We start from the raw sequence: 24,539 nt of genomic DNA, 5'->3' as shown, positions 1-24,539 counted from the left end.
AAAAGCGATGTGTACCCTTCGTACACATTTGTTTGTGCTTTCTGCTTTTTCATTTCTCATGTCTCGGCTCTCGCCGCTCATGCATGTTGTACGCCAACAAAGGTCATAGGAGATTTTCTCGTATGTTGCTGTTGTCAATTTTTGTCAAACCATTACAGCCCCCGGAAGCGAGGCCGAGAACAGTCCGTTTGATGGGAAAGGTTGCTCTCGTCCCTTTGTTATTTTTATTTTGCAACTAGTAACGAAACCTGCATTACATCTTGTGATGTCCGCATGTAGTCCAGGTGCCCTACAAGCCAAGGTGTATCCAGAGCATTCATGGGCGAGCCCGCATTTTTTTAAGGCTAAGCATGGGTTTGATGGGAGAACTTTGGGTGACCCCCCCCCCCCCAAAAAAAAAAAAAAAAAAAAAGCCTCCAGATAAGGTCCCGGCAAGCCCTGCGGCATCCTCATCCGTTCCGATAAGCAAATTATTCGACGATTGACACTCGTCTTGTCAGAAGAACATTGATAACGAAGGGTATTGTCACAAGACAGTACCATCACTTGCGGAAATGGAATTGTAGCTTTGCAACGTAGCAGAAAATATGTCCAATGAACCATATGGATTTCACATCGCATTTTTTTTTATCTTAAATGCACCATGGGTAATGTTGTTGAGCCGCAATTTCGCTATTTTCCGAGATCCACTAGGATGGTGTTACTATTTTCACGCTGAGTACAACTCAAGCGTCAAGCGCTGAAGGGCACACGGCACACTTTATTTTGGCTCCCGGAAAAGCCTGACCCCTGGCAATGTAGTTTATGAGGATGATGTCAAAGGGGATAGTTTAGTCCGCATCAGTTGCGTTAGACATGGCGCCTTGGTCCACTGTTGGACCTACTCCTGCAGTCTAGCATGCAAGGGGTCCACAGCCCCTGGCCAGGGTATTTTTGGGCCAATCGTAAAATTTATCGAGACAGGGCTCTCTGTCGACTGCACTTTGCACTTTGCGCCTTGCGGGCGAAATTGAAGAGAAGACAAGGGGACACATTTCATCCAGTGGCAATCTTCACATCAAGTAACATCAAGTGTATGACGAGGCAAAGGACTAAATGAAGGAATCTTTGCAGTAGAAAAAGGGTTTATCAAATACACTTTGAGTCAATAGTCAATCTCTAACTGCCTGGTTCCCTTGGTGTGTACATGTACTATCCCCACAAGAAAGTAGCGAATCATAGACTCGAGGTAGAGTTGGTTGAGGGTTGGGCTCCCACAATAAGGTTCCGTCTTTTTTAGTGTCTGTTGTCCAATCCAATTGATTTAGTCACGCCCTTTGCGAACATTGCTCTGCCCTATCCGAGAACAGGGCGGGTTCCTTGAGTGCGGGGAGTGTCATTGGTCTGTGTCTGACCGTAATGCTGTTCAGTCCTCCAAAGCTGAACGTTTTCTGCTCTGGTCGCGGTCTGTTGGTCAGACTGCATGATTAGCTTTCTGTTGTTGTTTCCCACAGATGCAGAAAAAAGTGGATTTTCTCATTGTTTCTCGCCAACTCGAAACATGACGGGTTCACGTAATAGGGCCCGTTTCTGGACAGTCCAGGGAACGTCCCGCAAACCACCACTATCACCATCACCAATAGGAGAACAATCGCGAAAAGGAAATAATGGTACCGCTGCCATTCCAGGAGCTTGCCCAGTTGATGGTACACCAGGACTGGAGCCCCGATGGCTGCGGAAGATGATACTGGCGATGCAGCTCTCTATCTGAATGTGACCTTTCGACAACAACAAAGACACGGCGCTCACGCTCAACTGCATATCTGCGTGGGCACTTTTTCGTCTTTGTCTGCGCCATCTGCAAGCAAGAACTGTGGACTGGATTATGAACCTCCAATAAACAAAAGATCCCCGTTGACACAGGCTGCTGTTGCGTCTTTGTTTTGTTTTGTTTTCCTCCCCCCTGGCCTTGTTGTTCCCACACATGCTGGGGGGAGAAAGCGAAGGTACTCTCTCGAATACACTTTCCTCTAGCCTGGTTTGTGTCGTATTATTGTTGGATTCAATTGGTGAGGACATGTTCTCAGCAAGTGTGTGAATTGAATGCATTCAATGAGGCCTGGTCCTTACTGTTTTTTCCCTTCGTTTTTGGCTGCAGCTGCCACTGCGCTCTTATTTGTGAGTCTTTTCATTACTGAATAAAGAAAGAAAGCGAATGGTTGCGGACCGGAGAAAAAAAATGAGAGAGTCGAAAGAAAGGCACAAAGGGCGCACATCCAAAAAAGTATTCTCCGTCGCATCCATCTTCTTTCTTTCTTGTCTTTTCTACTATTCCCTTTCTCTCGCCTTTTGCCATCCGACAATCCTCACCCTCATTCTTTGTCCCTCACTCATCGCTCTTCGCTCTTCACGCTTTACTTCTCTCACTCTCCACTCTTCACTCTTCACTCTCCACTCCCTCCTATCGGTCACTCACACTCAATTGCGCACTTATCCCTCACGCTCACGCTCCACCTGGATATATTCCCACTACCGCCACCACCCTCACTCTTCCTTCCTTGACATCATCCAGGATCCTCCTTTGTAAGATACTTGGCGCACATCTTCCCCTACATACATTCCCTATTCATCGCCCTGTGCCATTAGAAGAAGTTACTTCCAAAAGAATATCCATCCCGGTACCTCACACACTTTTCCCAAAAAGGACTCGGTCCAGGGACATTCCATGGCCCCCTCCCCCTTTTTTTACACCGACTGCACTGCATTTGCAACTCAACCGACCTGACCTCGACCCTTCCTTCAGTCGTCCATAACCCTCATGCGATGTTCTTGTTCCTATCACCCCATCACCGCCTATCCATTTAGCCAGATAGCCTATTTATCTTTCCTGCTACCACATCTCTTATGGATATGTCCACATGCATGCACGCCAAAGAAGTCCTCCCGCTGATCAATTTTGTTCATCTCACTCTAGAAGTCGACCATGAAGCCAGCATTTGCCACCGCACCCACGGCCCTGGAACCGGTTGCTCAACCTTATGACCATTACTACTCCTCATCCTCTGCGTCTTCCTCCTCCGCGGCCTACAGTGAACCTTCCCTTGAGCGAAACTACAGCCAACATCCCCGACAGGAATCCTCTTCCTCTTCCTCCAGCACATCTTACGCCTCTTCTTCCTCATCATCATCCGCAGCATATACACATCATCGTACCTCTGACGAACACTTGTACCGCCAACAATCAAGTAGTTATAGCCATCATCAAGCTCAGCGTTATCCACAGGGACCTCATCGCCCGGCCCCATCGCATGATTCCTATCCCTCTCTTGCCTCAAACCCTCATCGTGCCTATCAGCAATATACCCAGACCTACGACTCATCTTCACAGCACGTCAAGCACACTGAGGGATATGAGGGTCGAGTACGCAACACGACCCGAGATCACAACGATCATTTGATGACCGACCCCTCCGCCAGAGACCAGCAGCACCACCACGACCAATTTCGTCGCGATCCCACCTACGGATATCTGAAGCAGCATTCTCCGCGCACGCCCTTCGAATCCGTCGATGAGGATGCGCCAGCATTCAAATACAGCCTGCCGCCTATCCAAGTCCCAGAGGAGCCCTTTTACCGTAGCGATTTGCCCGGTCGCCATATGCGCTACTTTAGCAAGGTGACAAGCCAAGACCGCGAGAACAGCGATGGATTCTTTTCCTCCGCCCGACATGTTGCCCCAAGTAATACCACTGGCAATTTTGGACATGGCCCGCCTATCAACCAGACCCTGGAGAGGTTCGAGACTGCCCGACAACGTCAGCTGCAGCGCGAACGCGAGCGCGAGCGACAGCAAGAGCATCAAGGCCAGCGCCTGCCTTCGCTGTACGCGGCGTTGCCTGAGCAGAGGCCAGGCAATCTGTCACCGGAATCTCCTCAGCGACACGAATCTCGTGACCAGAGCTATGATTATATGTCATCACGTGCAAGATCGCCCACTCGGTCTGTAGAATCACGGGCGCCGGGTCATCACTTCCAGGGATATCAGCAGCAACAGCAGCAGCAATCCAACCAGACAAACAAGATCAAGGCTCTGCAGCCTCGTTCAATTGCTCCAGCACCAACATCCAATGCCGGCCCTCTCTCCCTGGTTCATCAGAAACCACCAGCTACGCCAACTTCTGCTATTTCCTCCCAGAAGAAGGCTGTTTACAATTTGGAGAGAAATCCATCGGTCAAGATGGAGCCACAAGAGTTCTCCCAGAGCTCGCACTACCAGCAGCAGCACTATCGACCTCGGCGACCACTCGAACACCAGCATCAGCAGTCTGATCAGCACTCTCAGCAGCGGCACGAGTTACACGCCGAGGGCAAGCGCAAGTGGTCTGGGGACCACACTTCCATTCGCATGGGCCCTCGTCTGAAGGTCTGCGTCGACCCTGTGGAGCAACAGCAGCAGCAACAGGCAGACGGGATTGCCTCACAAGAGCTCCATCTGCTGTCGCGCCGCACGACACTGCCCACGCAGAGCAAGACTCAGGCGTCGCCACAGAAGAGCAGCAGCCAGTACCCGCGGACGAAAATGCAGCGCTATCAAATGACGACCATCCGATGCTGGCACGGTGCCATTGCCCAAAAGTCATATGGAATTGAGAAGCGGTATCTCTGCCCACCACCCATGGTCCAGGTCTCTGCAGGCATGAATGCAAAGCACATCCGCACCGAACAGCCTCATGTGACCATGTCGATTCTGCACGAGAAGCTGAGCAGTGGACACCAGAGCCAAAGCGGCAGTGAAAACTTGATGGAGCAGGACTGCACCTTGGACGATACCCTGAAGTGCTCGTTCAGGAATCTCCATGTCACCGGTACGGGAACCGACAGCTCTAAGCGCTTCAAGCTGGGACTCAAGGTCTTTTTGAATAAGAATGTGAGCATCCCTACCGCGCTGATGGATTCAAATCCGATCCCAATCATCTCGAAGCCATCAAAGAAGACAGCCAAGGCTGGCAACGCCTCATGCTTCATTCTCAATGGCATGAGTGTCTCTCTGCTGAACCGCATCAATGCACAGACGGTGCGGACAAAATATATGGCTGTGAGCAACAATGAGGTCTGCGCCAAGATCGGTTCGTGGTCCTCGTTCACGATCAAGATGGTGAAGCCCCCACCAGCACCTCCAGTTAAGCTCGCGCCCACTGGTAACATGGGTGTTTTCAGAACAGCGAGCCACTCGACCAAGTTCGTACCGATCCGGATGAAGGGCGACAACAGCCAGTCATCCTCCAGCCCTAGACCTTTGGAGAACTCGACCGGATTGTCTCAAGCATCTGGTCATTCGCCCGCGCCGCAGTATTATCTGCAGGACCCGTCCTATCTTCGACAGCACCAGCAACACGACGCGCCTCAGCAACAGCACCAGCATCAATCGCAGCCTCAGCCTCAGCAGCCTCAGCAGGAGCCTACCTATGTCTTTTCAAACTCGGAACCTGTCCTCTATGGGTCTGAGATCATTCTCATCAACGACCTAACGGGCGTCACCACGGACCGTTTGATCATTCGCAAGGTCGAGAATGGAAAGGTCATCCGCAACGGAACGGGTCCAGTGAGTCAGATGCAAAAGATTGTATTGCAGCATCCAGACCGTGTCCATCCTGAGGATGGTCGTCCATACTACCTCAGTGCCTCCTCGATCGGAAGCCCCAAGATCGAGGGTAAGATACCACTGCAGGCAGCGATGGACCGCAGCCCACTGCTGGAGTACAGGACGTCGTCGAAGAAGGCGTCGATCATGGACATGACTGAGGCCCCTGAAGATGATGAGGGCGATTATTATGGCGATGAGTCCGGTTACGGAAAGCGTGGCCCCGTGCGAGTTCCCAAGGGACAAGAAAACGTCGCTGTTGATGATTTTGTCTGCTGGACCATTGCGGGTATTGGTAAGGATCCCCCATGTCTCGTTATGGATCATTCAAATGTGCAAGCAAGCAAGCAAGCATTAGACGACAAGTTTGAGGTGGTTGCTGACATTTTAATTTATTTTATTTTCTATTCTACAGCCAAGTTCGACTATACGTATTTTGGAGCTATTCCTACCTCGATCGACACAGATGTCGACCCACGCAAGGTCCCTCAGGTGCTCACTCCTCCACGATACAACAGCCAATCCAACAAGTTGGTAATGAAGGTCAAGAACGTGTTCGAGAAACTGTCGCCCGCAGAGGAAGAGGCCCGTCTTCGCGGGGCGTCCCAGGACAACCCTTACGAGCGCAAGTTGTCGCTCTCGGAGTTTGTCTATAGGCGATGTGAGGATGTCCGCCAGCCTATGGAGGACGAAGAGGGACCGATTCAGCTTTGGTTGGCGCAGCATGGCCCAGTGCATATGAGACGTCGGTTGGTGAAGGATATTCTTCCTAACGGCGGCGAGGCCGAAGGAGAAGCTGTTGATCAAGAACAACAGGATGATGAGAACGTCTCGGACTCTGAGGATGAGGAGGCGGGCAAGAAGCAGCAGCAGCAGCAGCAGCAGGAGGCTCTCCAGGTTGAGGACAAGCTGCCAAAGATCCCTACGAAGGCTAATGCCACCTTTGGTCGTCAGCAACAACAACAACAACAACAACAACAACAACAACAACAACGGCAGCAGCAGCAGCAGCAGAAGGTAGCTTCCGCGGGATCAGCTCAAAAGACCGAGACGGCCAAGTTGTTGTCACGCCCGATGGGACTGGAGGCTGAACTGCCCTATGGGTGTGAAGTGCGTGCGTCGCACGATGGGGAGGGTAATGCGCACGCGGAGATGGATCTTTTGATGGTGGAGCGCGCGACGGGTATTGCGTACCCTACGGGATACAAGGTTGCGTACACGCGTGGCCGCGAGAGTTCCGAGTGGGTTGTGGAAGTCCTTCACATGAAGTAGATTGTAACAATAATAAGTGGTCTCCTCTTTTTTTTCTTTCCTTTCCTTTCCTCATGTATCATACCATACATTTACCCAAAACAAATAAATGTAAAAAATTGCAATTTTTTTTTGTTGTTATCTATATACGTGAACGCGTGGATGCAATATGCTATCTATCTTGGCTATCTGTCCCTAGCAATCTGAACGTTGAGATCCCGTGTATTGTTGCTTGGTCCCTTTTTCAACACCATGGATGTCCATTATTGGTCCTTTGAGGCAAATTCAATTTTTGATACTTTGTGCGGCGACGATAAAAAAAAAATCTACCTGCTTGGTTAATTTATCGTAATCATCGTCATTCCCCCTCTTGCAGCAATTGCTCAATGGGAAAGCGATGGACCTAGAGAGAGAGAGAGAGCACGCGTGAGAGCGAGAAAGAGCGAGCAAGAGAGAGAGAGAAAGAGCTCTTAGTCGCGTTGAGTTCGTCACGATGACATAGCTCCATATCGGAAGAAACTGCATGGTACCTTTACAGACAGAAAATCGGAGATAGAGAGAGGCAGAAGAAGAGCGGGGAGGAGGAGGAGGAGGGGGGAGGGGGGAATATCAAAGTGGGAGTGGGACGCAATGAAACGGGTAGCGCGTAGTAATTTTTTTTTTTGCCGAGATCTGGGCTGGGGATATTATAACTATGGCAAGCATGAGGGGGGGAGGGGGGTTAGTCTAGTAGGTAGCATAAAGACAATCGAACACAAGTTTTGGGGATGGATTGCCCGATGGATCGCGCTAGAAGTGAGATGTTGGAGTGGAGGATGCAGAGAACCACATGCAACAGAAGCAAGTAACTGTAAACCCCTGCATGGTACCGCCCCTGCCCCTTACCCCCCTCTCTTCCTGTGTACATTGTTACTTCTTTTGTGCAGTATGCACAAGTCTACAGAGGAACAAATTCTTATTTTTTTATTTTTTTATTTCGTGAAGGAGTATTAGGTAGACTCTATGGGGTAAGCTGAGTCTTTTTTTTTTTTTTTTTTTTTTAATCATCAAATACAATCATACAATCATAGACTACAAAGTAATCGTTGAGGGACCCATTCGAGTCGAGAATATCTTTTTTTTTTTTTTTTTTTTTTTTGTTTCTGTTTTCTTTATCATAAGGATCCGAGGTTATGGCTCGGTGGGGAGGTGACTCTCGGCTGCTGGAGAGGCGTGAAGTAATATACAAGCAAAGAAGAAAAAAGGTTTGGATGACTACATTAAAAATACATAGACGCTGGTAAAATAAAACGCAGACGGGACGAAACATGTGCGTGTAAAGGGATGGGATGGGATGGGATGGATGGATGGATGGATAGAGGGGCGAAATCATAAAAAAGAAATGATTGCAAGCGGTCCTGAACGGGACGCAACTTTGCCCGGGAGCACAAGGCACAGAGGCATAAGCATGGGGAGGAGGGGGGGCAAGGACCACAAAAGAAAAAATCTTTTTTCTTTAGCACATGGCACGGCTCGAGCCCGTCCAGGTTCCGTTGCGGCCGGCACTTTCATGATGAGCCATGCTACTATAGGCATGCGGGTGCACGTGGCCGTGGGCCTGGTTGGTATAAGTCAGCGATGCTAGGGGTGGCAGCGAGTGGCGGCCGTAGAGATTTCCCGATGCCGGGGTCCATGATCGCTGAAGTGAAATGCCATGCCCGACATTCTCGGGTGAAGAGTGCGAGGATCCGGCCGGGGTCATCATCTCCTCGTCCTGCAACCGATGTGGGGGCTGCTCCGACCCGCCGTCCGGTGAAGGGTAATGGTTCTGATGGCTGCGGACGGCCTTCTTCACGACCGGCATAATTTCTCCGTCCTCCAGACAAGGCTGGTTCGGCAACGAGGGACGTCTCCGGAACGCGTCATGGGGTTGCTGCTGCAACATGTGGACCTGCGTCCGGCTCTGCTGAGGCTGCGCCCGACTCTGGGAAATCCTCTTGTTGGTGCACTGCTGGTTCAAGGGCTGCGTGATGCTGTTCTTGGGCGAAGGTGTTGAGGGGACATGGGTTGATTTCTGGACCGGATGGGTATTGATGGATGGAGGTGGGGCATAACGGCCGCTCGGTAGGTCTGTGGAGGACACCGCGGAGGCCAAAGTCTTTGTCTGTTGCTGCAGGAAACCTTGTAGACTCGATGCCAAGTCAGCCTCGGTGATACGAAGGTCAAAGTCCTGTAAACAGTTGTCATCATCATACAGAAGATCGGGGTTAGGAAACAATAACAAACAGGCTCTGCAGCGTGGCACGTATAGTAAAAAAATAAATAGACAAATAGACATAGCCCAACAAAAAAAAAAAAAAAAAAAAAAAAAAGATTGCAGAACTGCGCACAAAGTCGATGCCATTTAGACTGAAGTCGTGATGTACTTACAAGGAGCGAGAGCAGCTGCTTCTCCATCAAATTGACCTCCCCCACGGAAAAGACGGCCGAGTGAGCCGACCAGTGCTTGTTCTTTGGCGATTGGTCGTTGAGGTACTTTGCTGCCACGATCAGGCTTGCGAGGAAGACACGGTGGCAGGTGCAATGCATGCCTAAGAGCCATCGATAGCAGATGGAGATTGCGAAATTCAATACGATCGATTAGGACACTGCGGAATGTTTGAGCGTGATTGTGATCAGTTGCGCACACGCGCACGCGTTTTGGGTGATTGGGTCGTGATCCCCGGGAGGCCATGGTAATTCCTCCAGTCCTGCCCATGGGTGTCCATGCGAGGGAATGCACATGAAAGAGAAAGGGGGCAGCAATGGCGGGTGGTGGCAAAAATAAATTACGCTTGTCCATAGAATATTCAGGCACAGCCCGTGGGTCAGCGAGGCTGTTCCCAGGGAGGCAGGAAATAGAAAATAGAATACAGTCAATCCATCCCTGCATTCCCCCCCCTCCTTCCCCCCTCTCCATCCCCGATCACTGCAATGCTTGCTGCATGGGAAGCAAGAACAAAAGAGTGGGAGGGGGCTGGCAAGGGGCAAGGGGTGTGTCAATGGCATTGAGCGCTGGAGGGGGGGAAGGGGGAGGAAAGGGAAACTCTGAGTTTGACAAGGTTTTGAGCACAGAGCAGAGGGACGCAAAGGGGGTGCATGGGGCAGACCCTATGTACAGACCACCATCTATCCATTTTTGTCCTTTCCACCCTCTTCCCAGAGGCACAAAGATAATTGGGGAGAAAGGAGCATTGCCATCGACGTTGGCAATGAGGGAATCAACGAAACGAAGAGGCATGAGAAAACAAGGAAGCGAGAACTCACCCTTGGCTGCGACAGGAAGTTTGTACTTCAGTCGCTCGAGATAGACTAGCGTAGGGAGGAGTGTCGAGGCCTGCACGTTCGAGTTGACGACCAGAGTCCGAATGAACTCGTTCAGTGGAGGGACCGCCACCATCGCTGACTCACTGCTGCTGCCGCTGCTGCTACTGCTGCTACTACTGCTAGTGCTGCTGCGACGGGCAGGTGTGCTTGACGGTGAGGGGAGGGAGCTGCTGTAGACATCCGCGAGTGCAGGAGGCGGGGGACTGCACTCAATGACCGTGCTAGCAAAACTGGCAATGTGATCTAAGCGAAGGGGGAATAGCGGGAGCACCAGCAGGGAACAAACACCGCGAGGAGGATGTAACAATACGAATGAGTACACAAAATGTAGTGTATACACAAGTCGATCATCGTATCGTCATATCATACATAGCCGAACAGGTGTCGCCATCACACAAAACACACATGAACACGCCCATTGGAGAGCGTGATATAGTACATGGTATAGTGTGCTGCAGGCGCTGTCGCGGCTCAGTTGAGGTGGATAGAAGAGCAAACCCTCTTACCGATCATTTGTTGGGTGACCGGGCCTCGAAACAGCCTTTCAAGGGCTCGACTCGAGTATGTCTTTGGTTCGGCGAGAGAAGGCATTGTGTTGAGGAAAAGGGGGGTGTGAGTGGATAGAGGGCGTCCTTTGAATGGAGCAGGAACTGCTGGGCCGGGGTGAAGGCAGTGTGTGTTGGTGTGTGTGTTGCTGCCAGGGTGTGGATGTGACCGGATGCAGCGATGCAGTTGTTGGTGTGGTATCGAGGCGAGAGAGGGAAGGAGTGTGTGGGACGAGGGAGGGACTGAGCGAGGAGTGGAGAGAGGCGAGTGACGAGTGAAGGAGAAGAAGAGAGAGAGAGCGCGCGAGAGAGAGAGAGAGAAAGATACGCGACCAAGGATAGAGAACGAGAAACGAAAACGAGAACGAGAGCGAGAACGAGATTAAGAACAAGAACAATAGGAAATAGGAAAATAGGAAGGAAACGAAAAGAGAAAAGACGAGTCCCTTGGGTCTTTTATACCGAAACGCGGGCCAGTGCAGTTGCAGCGGAGGGCTCGAGGGCCAGCGGAGGAGGGCAGGACGTATGGAACGTTGCGATTGAATCGATCAGAATAAGAGCGCCATCCGGTTTAGGCCCCTCTGTCTCGTCAAACGAACGGATTCAATTGCAATCAATACCCAATTGCAATTGATTTGCTGGTCAATATATATATCCTCCCACTACAAACACAATTGAACGCCAAGCATTGGGCAATTGAGTCCTAGATGTGCCCAAACCTTCTCACCCGCTACCCATCCCAGCCCATCCGCCGCCCGTGGACCGTGCCATCCGCCAGCCAGCCAACCCTGGATGCGGACCAGGTAACCAGGGGAGTCCCCCTCTTGATGCTCCTCTGGAACGGTGCTCGCCAGAGCGTCTGGTCTTGGTCCCCCTTCCTCTCCCTCCCTCCCTCTCTCCCGTATACCCTCTCAGGCTGAGCAAAGCTGTGCCAGATGTTCAAAAAAGAAAGAGAGAGAGAGAGCATGCGGCAGAGAGAAAGAGCACCCACGGAGAAACAAAGAACTATACCGTAACGGACAAATCAAGAGGGCGACACCCTCTCGTTCACTCTCCATCGCTCCAAACGAACCGCTCTCCCCTCTTTTCACTCCCCCCAAAAGGGACGTAGATTTGTCAGTTGATCGTTGAGGAGACAGTGAGAGCAAAGAAGGAAGAGGCCAGATGGACTAACGATTCAAAAAAGCGCGACCAAATTAACCCTTTCGCAACAGCTCCTTAGACAGCGCAATAGCATATAGTAGCAGTAGTAGTATAGTAGTAGTAGAAAAGGAGTCTGAGGTTATTAGGGAACGTATCGCTTTGAACCATCGGTCATAATATGTGCTGCGAGCAAGAAAATAAAAAAAAAGTAAGGGATGAAATCTACAACTGCACCAGACAACAAAGACCAGCGTAAAACAGTGCGCAAACTGGCCAAACGGATCAGGCGGGGGGGCCGCGACAGAGGATTATTTCACCCTCAACGACAGGAGAAAGAGGAGCACAGACGAAGGAGGTCGTCGAATTAGTCGAAGGGCAACAGGGAGAAGAGGAATAGAGGATGCGTTTCCTGATCGCTTTCTTCCTAGTCTATGCCTCAGGCAGTTGTCTCTCTCACTACCCCAAGCATCTACAAGGTACCAAGGACAGCAGATGAAATGCACCACACTTTACGAGCCTCCAAGTAAACATCTCTCCATCTGGCCTCCTATTGAGCTTACGCATGCATTAGTAGAAGGATACATTGATAAAGTCCTATGGCACCCGTGGCGGACGTTAAAGAGGAGCCACTGTATCGCCGCATAAGAGGCGCCAATATAAATGTCGACCATGCTAAGGGAGCACTGCAGCGGTGAGAACCGTAACGATATAGATGACGGCAGGAGTAAATGACATTTTCTTTTGTTTCCAATTCTACGCGGAATATAATCAATTTAGTTGCTCTATTCAATGAACTCTAAATTGCTCATCGGAGTTTAGGCGCCATGAGCCATGATGGTAATGAAACGGTCGCCGGCTCTGTCTACATTTCAATTTGGAACAAAAAAGCAAAAAAAGTTCGATGTGGATGGCTGCCCGTGGCGAAGGTACTCCAAGGGTGGCGTTGACCAGCGGGTTCTAGTGGCAAATCACCAGTCTTTCGCCCCCCTCCCCCAGAAATAAAAATAAAAATAAAAATGAACGCGTTAATGTGGATGTGGCAATTGTGCGCGTCGCCTCTACTATTGACAGTTTCACGGAAACAAGGGAGGAGATGTAATTATACATGGACCAGCATGAAGCAGGGCTGCGTCCACTGCAGGTTTTTTCTTTTTTGTCCTTACCATTCCTCAATTTGCGCTTCCATCGACCCATCGACCTCCCCCCTCCCCCTTGGAAGCTATAGCTGAGGCAGGGCTGTAAAGAGATTCTCCATAGAAAAGACGTTCTATCCATATGCATGGCGATTTGGTATATGCAAGGCGATTTAGTTGACACATGCACACATGCACCTCAAAGAAGAGTGGTTCAGGGGGGTGAGTGGGGTACTTGGCTTACACATGCTCACCTACATAGGTAGGCAGGATGGATAGAGCGGGGTAGATAGTAGATTCTAGTTAGCCCTCCAGTTCGGCCGAACCAACGAAACCAGTCAAGCCAAGCCAGGCCAAGTCAAATCAGCCCGGCACTTGCATTTTTCGTCAATGAGGGCAGACAATGTATGCGAACCCTAATTGTCGCACCCTATCGCGACGTGGAAGTGCAAACGTAGGGTACCTCGCCAGTCGTTATGCAAAGAGTCTGGGCCCCAAAATCATGCGTCGTCACCTCCCTAGGGATCTAAACGCGTGACACTCGACTGCGGGTGGGGGGGGTCTCTCTTGTCATAGTGCAGCAGCACCGCGTCTATAGGGCAGCCGATATCTTATTGCACGCCTAGTAAAACCGTTCACACCCTCACCGCGCTCAATCGCTCGCTCTTTTTTTTTTAATAGAACTGCAGCTCATTCTTCTTTACTTTCCGGAACTACACAAAGTGCGTTTTTATTTTCTCTCTTTTCTTTTAGCCACCGTTTTCCTGCATTTCGTCCATGGCTAAAAAAGGCCTTCATTTTTTGTCTTGAACTTTCAGCAGAACAAGGAAATCGATAGGATAGTGCGGGTAAGAAAAAGCCGAGTGTGATGGACTATCTCAGGGAGCAGACGACGACAGAAACAGCAGATTCGCCCACCTGGGCATAAGATTCAAGATGTCCAGAGAGATGTCGAGAAGAAAAGAGTGCTGGAGTTCTAGAGCGTGGATAAAGACCCCCAGCACATTCTGCCTTAAAAGGAAAATCTGCCCAGCGACATTAACCGGTACCTCGTGCGCAGCACGTCCAACTCTATTTGCGTAGACACGGGTGGTCTTTTTCCTTTCCTTTTTCTCTCTTTCTGTTCTTTTCTGGGTTAGGAAAGACACGATAGGAAGTGGGCAGGAGCGCGGTGAAAATTCATTCGTCCCCACAGACCCCAAAGGACCGCACGATAAACGTCTTGCTTTTTCATTTTTGGATTCATGAGCAAAAATGACTAGAACACACTCCATAGATGTCTCCCACGCTTTTTTTTATGTAAACAAGAGCCAGCTTCCACCACGGTCTATGTTCCAGACTAGACTTCACTCTGCTGGTGCATTTAATAATAAACCAAGGACGTTGACTGAAGGGTGGGGAAGGAAGATGGACACTCCCGCCTTTTTTTTTTTACTTTTTTTTTACTTTTTTTTTTTTTATCATCTGGAGTAACCGTCAGAAGGGCTGCTGTAAACTCACAACGTAAGGGCATGATTCCATGGTTTAGGCTTGATGACGACTCGGACGCATTCAATGACGATACTGGTCCATTGGTCTCCGCGTTTTTTTTTTCTCATTTCATGCATGCACATGTAGTCTATGTGCATGCATGAACGTCATAGCGACGGATACCCGTTTGGAGCTTGTGAACAGATCCTCCAAGTAGCTGCCGTGCTACATCACCTCAGCATGAAGTAGCCCTCCATAGACTATTCCGTCGTGCGGATAGACGTTGTAGTTCGAACGTTGGATAATGCAGGAAAAAAAAAAACAGAAAAAAAACGAGGGCCATGAAACGATCTCTTGTTCCGAAAAAGTACAAATTTTTTTTGCTGACATTGTAGATCCTCTTGGACTGAAGCTAAATAGAAAGGACACGATTTTCACGCGTAGGTTCATTGACAAGAGCACGCGTGCGCGTATGCGAGAAGGCTAAGGCTAAGGCCAATACTAAGAAAGGGAGTGTTTTCGACTCTAAGAGGGGGGGGGAAGCCTCAAAGGGCATCAAAAGCTGAGAGCAGGTGTCATGGTGACAACTGCAGTCTGCCCTCGTACAAGATGTTGCTCCTCCCCCACCCTCCCCCCCCCCCCCTCCCCAACATCCCTCCCTTCCTCTTCCATCTCCATCTCCATCTCCATCTCTTCCGCAATGCCGAGCTTATTTTTTTTCTTTTTCTGTGGCCAGAAAACGCGCCGTTGCTGTAGTGGAAGCGGAAGTTGGCCCCCCTCCCCCCCAGTCAGTTGTCTTAGTTTGTATCGTGCTGAGGGTTCTACACCTTCAAAAAGGTTCACCACGCTCTCATTGATGTATCGATGTACATGTTCATTAATACTTCCCCCCTCCCCCCCCCCCCCGCCACACACACACATACACACACATTCGTCAAGAATAAAAAAAAAAAACGATGCGCGGTGGGCGCGCTCAATTGCTCAGAAAACACGCCGAAAAAAGCTAAGACAGCATGGTTCATATCTCCGTCTTTACACTGTGAGTTATTCCAGATCTCTCCATCTGTGCGAACAAAAGCAACAGCTCACTGCAAGGAAAAAAAAAAAAGAAAAAAGAGGTACACCTTTTTCTTTTCTTTTTTTTTTTTTGAGGGGATAAACAGATATGCGCGAATCTGCACGCATGTTCCAACGCCGATATAGAATGCTGTAGGATGCTCTCATTGACCATGATCGAAGCTCGCTCTCCACATACATACCTGTATGTACTGTTTCTCTTTGAAAACCGGGATAAAAAAAAAAAAAGCAGGGCCGATTCAGCCTCCTTTTAATATGAACAAAGAAAAAAATGCAAGGGAGGAGGGGTTTGTTCTTGTAGAGGACAGAGACATCCAGTACCCTCCACAGCTCTCATGTCTGATCTTCTCTGACACAGGTGCCCTTTAGCCCACCTTTCACGCGCCTGCATGGCATGGATAACAGCAACAGCGTAACAGTTAGATACACATGTTCAGTTACAAAAAAGAATAAACAATCCACATCTCCAGAAAAAAAAAAGCGAGTCGGGCAATCAAATCAAGGTTTGATTGGCCTGTGCGCGGACAAAATGAATAAGAAACTCAATTCAATTGGCCAATGAAATATGCCCTATACGCCAACAACCAATAGGAATAAAAAAAAGCACAGACAAATCATCAAGGGGACGCAGGAACAAGAAAGGGGAGCACATACACACACCACACACATAGGAAAAGAGTAAACAAAGCACACAAAACAAGTGAATCGAGCCAGTAGGAGGATTTTTTTCCTTCCCCCACTCCTCTTTTCTGTACATACACTTGCAGCAGACTAACAGTAGACTAACAGTAGACTACAGCAGTCTATGTACATGTACAGTACATGTGGTAACGCCAGCCATGGCTCAGTTATGGACCAAGCAAAGGACAAACGGGCATTCCCCTGAAAACAACGAACCTGACTGGATCGCCAACGTGTTCTTTGATTTTTCTTTTTGCGTTTTCTTTTTCTTTTTTTTTTCCACAAAGGGTTTTCTGCACCCGTAGAAACGTCTGCATGAAAAAAAAAAAAAAAAGGCCAGCTGAGTCATCTATCTGCGCTTTTTTTTAACTTCAATAGTGGGGAAATCGCATTTTCCAGAAGAGTGACCACGGACCAAAAAGAACAGATCTAAAATAAGCATTTCAGAAACAAGAAGCTCTTTGTATCCCACAAGTAAAACGAGAACCCAAAGAAAAAAAAAAGAGGTTTTCGCCATGGGGGGGGGGGGGGGGGGGGGGGGTGGCTCTCGTGGGGTGGGGGGTTGAGGACCCGGATGAGCGCCGTGGAGTAGATGGCCAGAAAAAAATAGACCCCCTTCCCCCCCCCTCTCTCCCTTGGCTCACCTCCTTTTTTGTTCCAGTGAAAATAATAAAAGATATCTGTGCGCAACAAACATGTGTGTACGAAAACAGCACACCCAATCTATTCCCAACAGAACGGAATTCGGAGAAAGAGAGAGAGAGAGAGAGAGGGAAGGGCCAGAGGGAGCTGTCAGGCATAGAAATGTTCGCGCCTCCAAAGGATCAAAAAAAAAAAAAAAAAAAAAAAAAAAAGAGGTCAATTCTGCGCCTTTCTTTCTTTCCTCACTGCCTCACTGTCCTACGAGAGTCTACAGTCAATAGTCTACGAGTCTGCATGTAGACTGCCAGAAAAGCGCACATGATTGACCAGACCGTTGGTGACTGACCATTACACAAGGAACACGGGGTGCGAGGAGGGGACCCAAGATCAAAAGTAGCTCATCCCCACCCCGTCACGCCTTGTGCGCGCGCACACACCTTATTCCAACCAACTCCAAAGAACACCAACCAGCAACAAACAACAAACAACAAACAACAACTCAACAGCAAAACTTAGCTAATCCTTGATGACCTGTGCTCTCTAGAAAGCAAAAAAGAAAGAAAAAAAAAACGCGATTTCCCTCCTTCAAGATAGTCTAGTCCTCTATACCACCATACCTGTCACCCAGAAAGTAGGCTATAGTATAAGTGGATGGATATGTGAGCTGGAGTGGGGGGATTGGAATCAGTCTAGCACCAGGTATCGTCTTTTTTTTTTTTTTTTTTTTTTTGTGGATAGCTTTTGTAACCTTCATTCTCTCCTTTCCCCCCTCCCAAAAAAAAAAGAAAAGAAAAAAAAGAAATTGTGTGAACGCTCTCAGGACCTGCCTCCTTTGATCGCGAATTTCCTTCGATCGCGATTTTGCAATTCCGAGGAGCTTGCATGGGAAAAGGAAACAGAGAATCACCACCACCAAAGGGGAGGAGGAGGAGGAGGAAGAAGGGGAGAGGGGGAAGGGGGGGCAAGATTCTTTTTTGTGCGATATTATATTTTTACATTGACATTTTGAAGAAGGTATGGGCGATGGGGAGATGTACATAGATGTACATCTCTTTGAAACGTGTGTCCGAGGATACATGGTCCCAAGAACAGCAGAGCGTGTCAAGATGTGTGAGTTTTATGAAAAAATAAATAAATATGTTTATAGCGCCGGGTGGGGAATGCAAAAAAAGGTACTCGCATGCCTTGGTCTTTTATTTTGTTCCTTGTCTTGTTCATAAATATATATCGTTCAGGGAGGAGGAGGAGGAGGTCGTCCATGGAGGCAAGATATAGCTTGGTATATAAAAAGGGGATGGGGATGGTCGGAATATCGTGTCTCTTCTTTCGTTTTTGGTGGCGCAAGGGGTGTGTGTGTGTGTATGTCCGACGTCTAGTTGTCTAGTGGTGCCACGAGGCCGCAAAGACCTCCTCCTCCGAAGGCGAGGGCTCGTCCTCGCCCTCGCTCTCGGTGTAGGAGGAGCTCACCTCCTGCTCATAGTCGAACGACTGCTCGTGCTGCTCCTGCGCGCCATCGAATCCGTTGCCGTCTGGGTGCCCTGCCAGGTCAAAGTACTCCTCCGACTTCATCTCCTCGATCCAATCCTGCAGACCCGCCTCGTTATCAAGACGACGTTCCTCGTTCTCATCGATCGACTCGAAGTTGTCCTCGTCCTCATCCTCCTCATCCTCATCCTCCTCATTCTCGTCCTCATTTCCCTGTCCACCAATCTCGTTTCCGTCGTTAGTCTCTTCCTGGGACTCCTCAGAGTTGGTCTCACCATCAAAGCTCGCACCGTTCTCCTCTTCCACTTCCTCGTCATGCTCATCCCCCTCCTCGTTCTGTTCATCATCCCCATCCTGTGTTCCCTCATAATCCTCAGCTCTCTTAACAAGACGCTTCTTCAAGTCGATGGAGCTCTGAATCGTCGTCTCCACCTGCGCATTCACAAGGCCCAGGTCCCCAAAATCCTGGTCCAGGGACAGATGTGCGTCCTTGTCATAGATGACGGCGCGCTTGGCCATGCTGGCGCTGCGACGACGACGACGACGACGTCCAATGTCTCCTCCACGGGCACCGCCGGGGCGGTAATTGATAGGGATCTCCTGGTCCTCATAGGCGCTCACCTCTAGATTGTGCAAAAAATTCGAACGTGCAAAAAATGAATGAGTGGATATGTCGCACACCCGTCTTTTATAGGTCTCACAAGACATGTGTATATTTAATTATTAATTAATTATTATTATTTTTTCACTTCAAACTGTCGGTCCACTGCGCGGAGTGAGGTTACCAACTGGTTACAGTGGTTCCCCCTCCCTTCCTCCTCACAGTACAGGTAACATTGTGTGTTTGTGAAAGCACAGATATAGAGAGATTAGGATCAAAGCGGACGTATCATCGTACCTTGCCAGATGGGAGGGGACTGGTACACAGTGTAGTCAAAGACCTCTGTCTGCGCTACGGGCGCAGGGGCTGCGTCAGCTACGGCGGCCTGTGAACCAGGGGTTGTAGCAAGGACAGCCAGGGCGAGGGCGAGAGTGAGATAGAGCTTTGTAGAGGCAGTCATGGTGTGGATGACAGAGGTTTCCAATGGACAGTTGTCGTTGCAATGAAGGAATCCTTGTGTCGGGTGTTGGTGGGAAATGGTTGAATGGGAAATGACAAGATGAGTGTAAGATGTGTGCAAGAGCAGTGAGACCCTTCTTCAACGGCCTAGATTTTTTTTTTCTTTAATTTAGAGCGCTCTCAGCATCACATATAGACAATCGGCGCATGCCCCGTAATGGCCCATATGGCAACGTGGCAGTCTAGAGCATGGCCTCAAAGAATCTATGAAAGTTTTATTTATGGTGAGAAGAGTGAGTGGATGTGGGGAGTGTAAAGTGTACATGGGCAACCGCGGAATCGCAGCCGCTGTAGTGGCAGTGGTGGCAGTGATGGCGTGGGAGAGAGAGGGGCGAGGTTGAGAAAGTACAGAATGGTTGCCTAATCCTCCTTCAGGACGTCCTCCTTCTTGAGCTTCTTATCCTTCTCGGTCTCGGTCTCCTTGCCCTGGACCTTCTTGCCCTCGACAAGGACACCCGTGCCCTCCTCCTGCTCTACCAGGTCCGCCAACTCGACGATGTGGCTCAGCAGGACCAGTCCGTCGCCGTCCACATCCAACTTCTTGACAATCTGCTTAATCTTCTCCTCGTCCGGCGCGTGCTTGATCACCTTCAAGGCCGACTCGATATCCTTTACTGTCAACTCTCCGCGCTCGTTGGCCTGGAACGCCTGCAACTTGTTGCCCTCCGCATCAAACGCCTGCAGTTCCTGATCCAGCTTCGCAATCATCTTTTCGAGGCGGCTACCCAGTCTCTTCGACACGTTGTGCTCCTTGCGCTGGACTTGCGCCAACTCCTCGATGTCCTATAAACATTTAAAGAGATCAAAACACTCATTAGTCTTCCTTATTCTGCACATCCTACACCATCTTCTGATCCCTTCTTGATAAGCGGTACATTACCTCCTTGTAGTCCATGCGATCCTCCTTTAGATCCTCCAGTTCCTCGCGCTCCTCCAACACGGCCGAACGAGATGACATGATGCACAAAGCCTCTCTCAGCTCGAGCAATTGCTCCTCCGTCATGCGGGCAGTGTCTTCCTCATCCTCGGTAGGTTTAGCAACAGGGGCCGCACCAGCAACTGCAGCAGGAGCAGGAGCAGGAGGGCTGGTACTCACGGACTCTGCAGCCTGAAGCAACTCCTTTGTGGCTGCAGTCGCACCAACATCCTTGGCCACCTGTGCAGCGACCTGAGCGTCCGTCAATAACTCTGATGCGCCCGCCAGAGTCGCAGGAGCACCAGCAGTAGTAGCCACAGGAATCGGCTTGTCAAAAGCGAGAGTGTCGGCCGAGGTCGCTACAGCAGGTGCCTCCTGCTGATCCTGTACCTTTTGCTTCTCTCTTCCCTCAGTCTCCTTCTTGATCCTTGCCTCCTCCTTGCGGACCTTGCGGGCCTTTTCTTCCTTCTCCTCTTGAGCCAACTCATCAGCGATAAGCTCCTCCTGCTGCTCCAAGACTTCCAGCTTTTGTTGAGCTGTAGCTGCGCCCTCGAGTTCTGACACATGAAGCTCTGTCTCTGTCAACAGGCTGTCGGGCAAGGATGAAAGGGTCGCCTGAAGGGCCTCGACGGGCGTGGCCATTTCCTTAAAGTCCGAGAACGAGAATGCGCGCGAGAGAATCAAGAGCGAAGATGGAATCGCATAGGTCAAGTTGAGCTCCAGCCATTGCTGGAGTTCACTTCGAAGACGGGCGGTCGACACGCCTCCTGTACGGATACCGCGCGACTGGCAAGCAGCTTGGAGTTCACGCGTCGTCAATGAGTCGACGCCTTCCGCCATAATCAACTATTGAAAGAAAAAAAAAAGAAAAAAAAGAAAGATCAAAGACCCGGCATGAGAAGCCGTCCCGGAATTCACGGAAATAGTTCTTCCACCACAAGTTGAATGGGGGGCACTAAAAATATTGAAAGATACGGAACTGTCCGTCTGCGCGACTGCTTATGATGTATGTATGGGCAGGCTTACCTTGTCGTCCTGCTTGATAGAGTTCATTTTGTTGCGGATTTGGTATCTCAAAAAGTTGTCTGTTCCGAACGCGTTGAGGTTCATGTAGCGACACATAGAGACGAGCTGGGGCCTGGACAGGTTGTCAAGTGTCAATTCGTCATGGAACAGTTTGGCGACCCGGATCAGCTCGTCTGTCGAGGCCTGTTCGCCAGTTGTGCGCACCTTCCTGAAGAAATCGCCAAATTCCTTGACGGCCTCTGCACGCGAGGACCCTGGGATTCCTGACTCCTCGATTGTCTCTTGCAAAAACTTTGCCATCTCGAGTCGCATCTTGAGCAGCTTTCTCCTCTTTTCCTCCTCCGCGTACTTGTCCTCAAAGGTTGAGGGCAGCATATTGGGGAAAAGTTTCAATGCGACAGGCAGCAACAGTTCCATGAAGGGCACAATCAGGAAGACCGAGAAAGGGAGCAATCGAAGCAGGTCTCCAGTGGTTCGTCTCAGCTATTAAAGAAGTAAATGAAGGAATTTGGGGAGGTTAGATATTCAATTGATAACTTTTCATCGACCGTGTGAGAACACGATATGATTTGTAATAGGATGCACTTGCCTGTCTCTGCTCGCGTCTAGTCAGTTTGTTTCCATGCAACAGCCGACCAGCCAACTTGGTCGAGATCTTGATCTCTTTGCCGAGCAGTTTTGTTCCGTGCCAATAATGGATCATCTCGTTCTTGAATCTCACCCAGAGCGACTTTTTAGGTTGAACAACGGCACCCTCGCCTGCAATTCCACTGGCAGCCTCGGTAGCCTCCTTGGCTGCCTTGGCCTTGGCCATCTCGGCGGAACGAGAAGCAAGGGTCTCCTTTTCGATGGTCGATTTGAGGAGTGGCTGTTGCTGCTGCTCTGTCGCGCGTAAAAGCCGTAGGGAGCTGGGGATCCTAGGAAATGGCGACGAGTGAAAGGCATGGCGCTGACTGCTGTATTTGAGCCCCTGAACGTTGGTTTGTCGCATGTGGACGACCTGGACCTTGACAGAGCGGTAGTAGGGAGTCGAGACATTCATACGCAACGCGGACGAGTGAGGGCCTGTTGGTGGGTCAATAAAAAGGTTGGGTTAGTGAGGAGGACATGGGATGAGTTCAGATCAGATCAGCTCAGCTCAGCTCGGATCAAACACACGGGCAAAGGAAGGTGAAGCTCCGGGATACCTGACAGATCCCTTGCGGCGGTGATGCCAACCCTGAGAGAGGGTCTGAGGGTGTGGTACATGTTCGGATTGGGATGGGTGAGAGTGGAGCAGAGGAATGTACTGAACAGAGCAATGGGGTGAGACGGACAAAAGGAGGACTATGGTGACAAAAAAGGAAATAGCAGGGCCATGCAAGTCACTTCTTTTTGGGGGCAATTCGATTGGCCATTGAAAAAAGACCCTGTCGTTTTTTACACACACGTACACTCCATTCACACATTCACTCATTTGTTCTCTCATCCACTCCCTCACTCTCTCACTCCCTCACTCTCTCATACACACACTCGCACAGAGAAGCCATTATGTCTGGACGCGCTGGAGGAAAAGCAAAGCCCCTCAAGGCACCCAAGAAGAAGGCTGTTGACCTGGACGAGGTACCTTTCCGTTACAAGCACATGTATGCTTTGGTCAGGCCCTGAATGCAAAAGCGATTCATATTGAATCGGCTTTTTTTTTCTTTTGTTTCGTGCCTACAGGAAGACCTCGCCTACAAGGCCAAGCAGAAGGAAGAGCAGGCTAAGCTGAAAGAGATGCAGCAAAAGGCCGCTGGAAAGGGACCCCTCGGTAAGTTCTTGTCCTTTTTTGAGGGGGGTTTTTTTTTTTCATATTCGCGTGGCGCAGTGCATTTTTTTTTCTCACAATATGGACCCTCCCTCTTCTTCTCGACTTTTCAAGTTGGTGGCGGCATCAAGAAGAGTGGCAAGAAGTAGCGAAGGAAGATGGAACGCGATAGAGGAATAATAAAAGTCAGGAACGCAGTTCAGAACATTCCTTGTAAAGAAATTGAATTCAAAAACGACCCACGGCGCAGCAGAGCATGGATAGTTCTGAGGATCGAGAAGGAATGATGATGCTACAATGAACCGGAAATTCGGGAATTGACAGGATTGTTGCATGTGCCTCTGGAGCGAGATGCTGTCGCATTTTAAGATTGCATGCTTTTGCGCATCAACTGCTCCTGCGAGAGATGCAGGGAGGAGAGAAAGAAAGAAAGAAAGAAAGAAAGAAAGAGGGGCTTTGAGGAAATGATGGAGCTGATGAGGAAGAGGCCGAGGGATATAGGTCAGTAACGACACGGATGAGGGAGTGGTGATATATGAGTATGCATACATCTGTACGTACACATATGCAAGCATACAAATTGGTGGGCACAATCGATTGTATATGTATGTGTGTGCGTGCGTGTGAGATATCGAATGATATGGTTGGAGGAATATCAAAATGCGCCCAAAAGGATGAGAAAGGGGGAGGGTAAATGCAATTCCCTCTCCCTCTTTCCCGCAGTTTCTGTGCCTGTGCCAGAGCAGCGCGAAAGAAAGCCATTATTATTTAGTTCATTTTGGTGCACCGTGGAGACGAGTCTGTCCACAACAAAGAGGACATCATCGTGGGATCCATTCTTCCTTTGCATGCACCAACGTCCTTTCCATTCGACAAAAGCAGACAACCACCAACTGTGGACCTGTCTTCTCATTACCCTCATCCTCCCTTCTCCTCTCTTCTCTTCTCTTTTCTTCCCTTCTCCTCTCTTCTCTTTTCTTCTCTGCCTTTTCTTTACCTTTTACCTTTCCTTTCCTTCTCTCTTTCTTTCCTGTCCTCCTCCCTTTGCGGGTCACTCTCCTTCACTCTCTCTGAAGAGGGCGCCGGACTGGTCCTCTTTTTTTTTTTGATCCCTCTCTTCTCCCCCCATCGTTCTCTCCCACCGCACACCTCGATCTCTCTTCTCCTCGCCTTTGCCACCAATCCATCCATCCATCCATCCATCCATCCAGTCTCTCATTCCCTTTTTCTTTCTTTTCTTTCTGATCAATCCTCCTTTGAATCCACAACCGCAACCACAACTTCACCCTCAACAAA

General features: G+C 49.7%; 7 protein-coding genes across 7 annotated transcripts; 3 read left to right on the top strand and 4 right to left on the bottom strand.

The window, feature by feature from the left end:
• Positions 1-1,164: 1,164 nt before the first annotated feature.
• BC939DRAFT_433817 (uncharacterized protein) lies at positions 1,165-2,217 on the bottom strand. Its single transcript, XM_051553283.1, has 2 exons — positions 2,110-2,217; positions 1,165-2,014 (listed from the first exon to the last, which is right to left on the bottom strand). Exons 1-2 carry the CDS (start codon positions 2,169-2,171, stop codon positions 1,516-1,518), a joined length of 561 nt encoding a protein of 186 aa, XP_051417741.1. The 5' UTR covers positions 2,172-2,217; the 3' UTR covers positions 1,165-1,515.
• A 2,341-nt stretch (positions 2,218-4,558) lies between these two features.
• On the top strand, positions 4,559-5,611 carry BC939DRAFT_390838 (beta-trefoil DNA-binding domain-containing protein; the record flags this gene model as incomplete). The annotated part of the gene is made up of 2 exons (XM_051551919.1): positions 4,559-5,158; positions 5,438-5,611. Coding segments are annotated over 2 exons (774 nt in total), but the record flags the coding sequence as incomplete, so codon positions are not given.
• A 2,374-nt stretch (positions 5,612-7,985) lies between these two features.
• Positions 7,986-11,233, bottom strand: BC939DRAFT_433811 (uncharacterized protein). Its single transcript, XM_051553282.1, has 4 exons — positions 10,723-11,233; positions 10,157-10,459; positions 9,281-9,441; positions 7,986-9,080 (listed from the first exon to the last, which is right to left on the bottom strand). The coding sequence occupies exons 1-4, from the start codon at positions 10,805-10,807 to the stop codon at positions 8,367-8,369; spliced, it is 1,263 nt and encodes a 420-aa protein (XP_051417739.1). The 5' UTR covers positions 10,808-11,233; the 3' UTR covers positions 7,986-8,366.
• A 6,833-nt stretch (positions 11,234-18,066) lies between these two features.
• BC939DRAFT_433807 (uncharacterized protein) lies at positions 18,067-19,572 on the bottom strand. Its single transcript, XM_051553281.1, has 2 exons — positions 19,291-19,572; positions 18,067-19,015 (listed from the first exon to the last, which is right to left on the bottom strand). The coding sequence occupies exons 1-2, from the start codon at positions 19,451-19,453 to the stop codon at positions 18,288-18,290; spliced, it is 891 nt and encodes a 296-aa protein (XP_051417738.1). The 5' UTR covers positions 19,454-19,572; the 3' UTR covers positions 18,067-18,287.
• Positions 19,573-19,626: 54 nt separating this feature from the next.
• BC939DRAFT_433806 (LETM1-like protein-domain-containing protein) lies at positions 19,627-22,898 on the bottom strand. Its single transcript, XM_051553280.1, has 5 exons — positions 22,642-22,898; positions 22,044-22,519; positions 21,455-21,937; positions 20,393-21,274; positions 19,627-20,295 (listed from the first exon to the last, which is right to left on the bottom strand). Exons 1-5 carry the CDS (start codon positions 22,700-22,702, stop codon positions 19,873-19,875), a joined length of 2,325 nt encoding a protein of 774 aa, XP_051417737.1. The 5' UTR covers positions 22,703-22,898; the 3' UTR covers positions 19,627-19,872.
• Positions 22,899-23,730, top strand: BC939DRAFT_433802 (uncharacterized protein). Its single transcript, XM_051553279.1, has 3 exons — positions 22,899-23,056; positions 23,159-23,246; positions 23,358-23,730. The coding sequence occupies exons 1-3, from the start codon at positions 22,985-22,987 to the stop codon at positions 23,390-23,392; spliced, it is 195 nt and encodes a 64-aa protein (XP_051417736.1). The 5' UTR covers positions 22,899-22,984; the 3' UTR covers positions 23,393-23,730.
• On the top strand, positions 23,712-24,498 carry BC939DRAFT_1692 (uncharacterized protein). The gene has a single exon (XM_051550353.1). It carries the CDS (start codon positions 23,879-23,881, stop codon positions 24,350-24,352), a length of 474 nt encoding a protein of 157 aa, XP_051417735.1. The 5' UTR covers positions 23,712-23,878; the 3' UTR covers positions 24,353-24,498.
• The last annotated feature ends 41 nt before the right edge of the window (positions 24,499-24,539 follow it).

This window comes from Gamsiella multidivaricata, assembly GCF_025024155.1.
Source record: "Gamsiella multidivaricata strain RSA 2152 chromosome Unknown BC939scaffold_1, whole genome shotgun sequence".
In the NCBI taxonomy this organism is placed as follows: Eukaryota; Fungi; Mortierellomycota; class Mortierellomycetes; order Mortierellales; family Mortierellaceae; genus Gamsiella; species Gamsiella multidivaricata.
Note: the sequence above shows the minus strand (reverse complement) of the source record. Positions and strands in the feature narration are given on the sequence as shown.

What these genes read in the sequence shown, in the direction of transcription:
- BC939DRAFT_433817 (XM_051553283.1), bottom strand. Translation starts at nt 2,171, where the DNA reads ATGAAAAGACTCACAAATAAGAGCGCAGTGGCAGCTGCAGCCAAAAAC. An exon ending in AAAAACGAAGGGAAAAAACA is followed by an intron (nt 2,015 to 2,109) that starts GTAAGGACCAGG and finishes GACACAAACCAG; the next exon opens with GCTAGAGGAAAGTGTATTCG.
- BC939DRAFT_433811 (XM_051553282.1), bottom strand. Translation starts at nt 10,807, where the DNA reads ATGCCTTCTCTCGCCGAACCAAAGACATACTCGAGTCGAGCCCTTGAA. An exon ending in GGTCACCCAACAAATGATCG is followed by an intron (nt 10,460 to 10,722) that starts GTAAGAGGGTTT and finishes CCCTTCGCTTAG; the next exon opens with ATCACATTGCCAGTTTTGCT. An exon ending in ACTTCCTGTCGCAGCCAAGG is followed by an intron (nt 9,442 to 10,156) that starts GTGAGTTCTCGC and finishes GATGGCTCTTAG; the next exon opens with GCATGCATTGCACCTGCCAC.
- BC939DRAFT_433807 (XM_051553281.1), bottom strand. Translation starts at nt 19,453, where the DNA reads ATGACTGCCTCTACAAAGCTCTATCTCACTCTCGCCCTCGCCCTGGCT. An exon ending in GTCCCCTCCCATCTGGCAAG is followed by an intron (nt 19,016 to 19,290) that starts GTACGATGATAC and finishes TGCACAATCTAG; the next exon opens with AGGTGAGCGCCTATGAGGAC.
- BC939DRAFT_433806 (XM_051553280.1), bottom strand. Translation starts at nt 22,702, where the DNA reads ATGTACCACACCCTCAGACCCTCTCTCAGGGTTGGCATCACCGCCGCA. An exon ending in CGCCGCAAGGGATCTGTCAG is followed by an intron (nt 22,520 to 22,641) that starts GTATCCCGGAGC and finishes ACCCACCAACAG; the next exon opens with GCCCTCACTCGTCCGCGTTG. An exon ending in ATCGCATGGACTACAAGGAG is followed by an intron (nt 20,296 to 20,392) that starts GTAATGTACCGC and finishes AAATGTTTATAG; the next exon opens with GACATCGAGGAGTTGGCGCA.
- BC939DRAFT_433802 (XM_051553279.1), top strand. Translation starts at nt 22,985, where the DNA reads ATGTCTGGACGCGCTGGAGGAAAAGCAAAGCCCCTCAAGGCACCCAAG. An exon ending in AGGCTGTTGACCTGGACGAG is followed by an intron (nt 23,057 to 23,158) that starts GTACCTTTCCGT and finishes TCGTGCCTACAG; the next exon opens with GAAGACCTCGCCTACAAGGC. An exon ending in CGCTGGAAAGGGACCCCTCG is followed by an intron (nt 23,247 to 23,357) that starts GTAAGTTCTTGT and finishes CGACTTTTCAAG; the next exon opens with TTGGTGGCGGCATCAAGAAG.
- BC939DRAFT_1692 (XM_051550353.1), top strand. Translation starts at nt 23,879, where the DNA reads ATGATATGGTTGGAGGAATATCAAAATGCGCCCAAAAGGATGAGAAAG.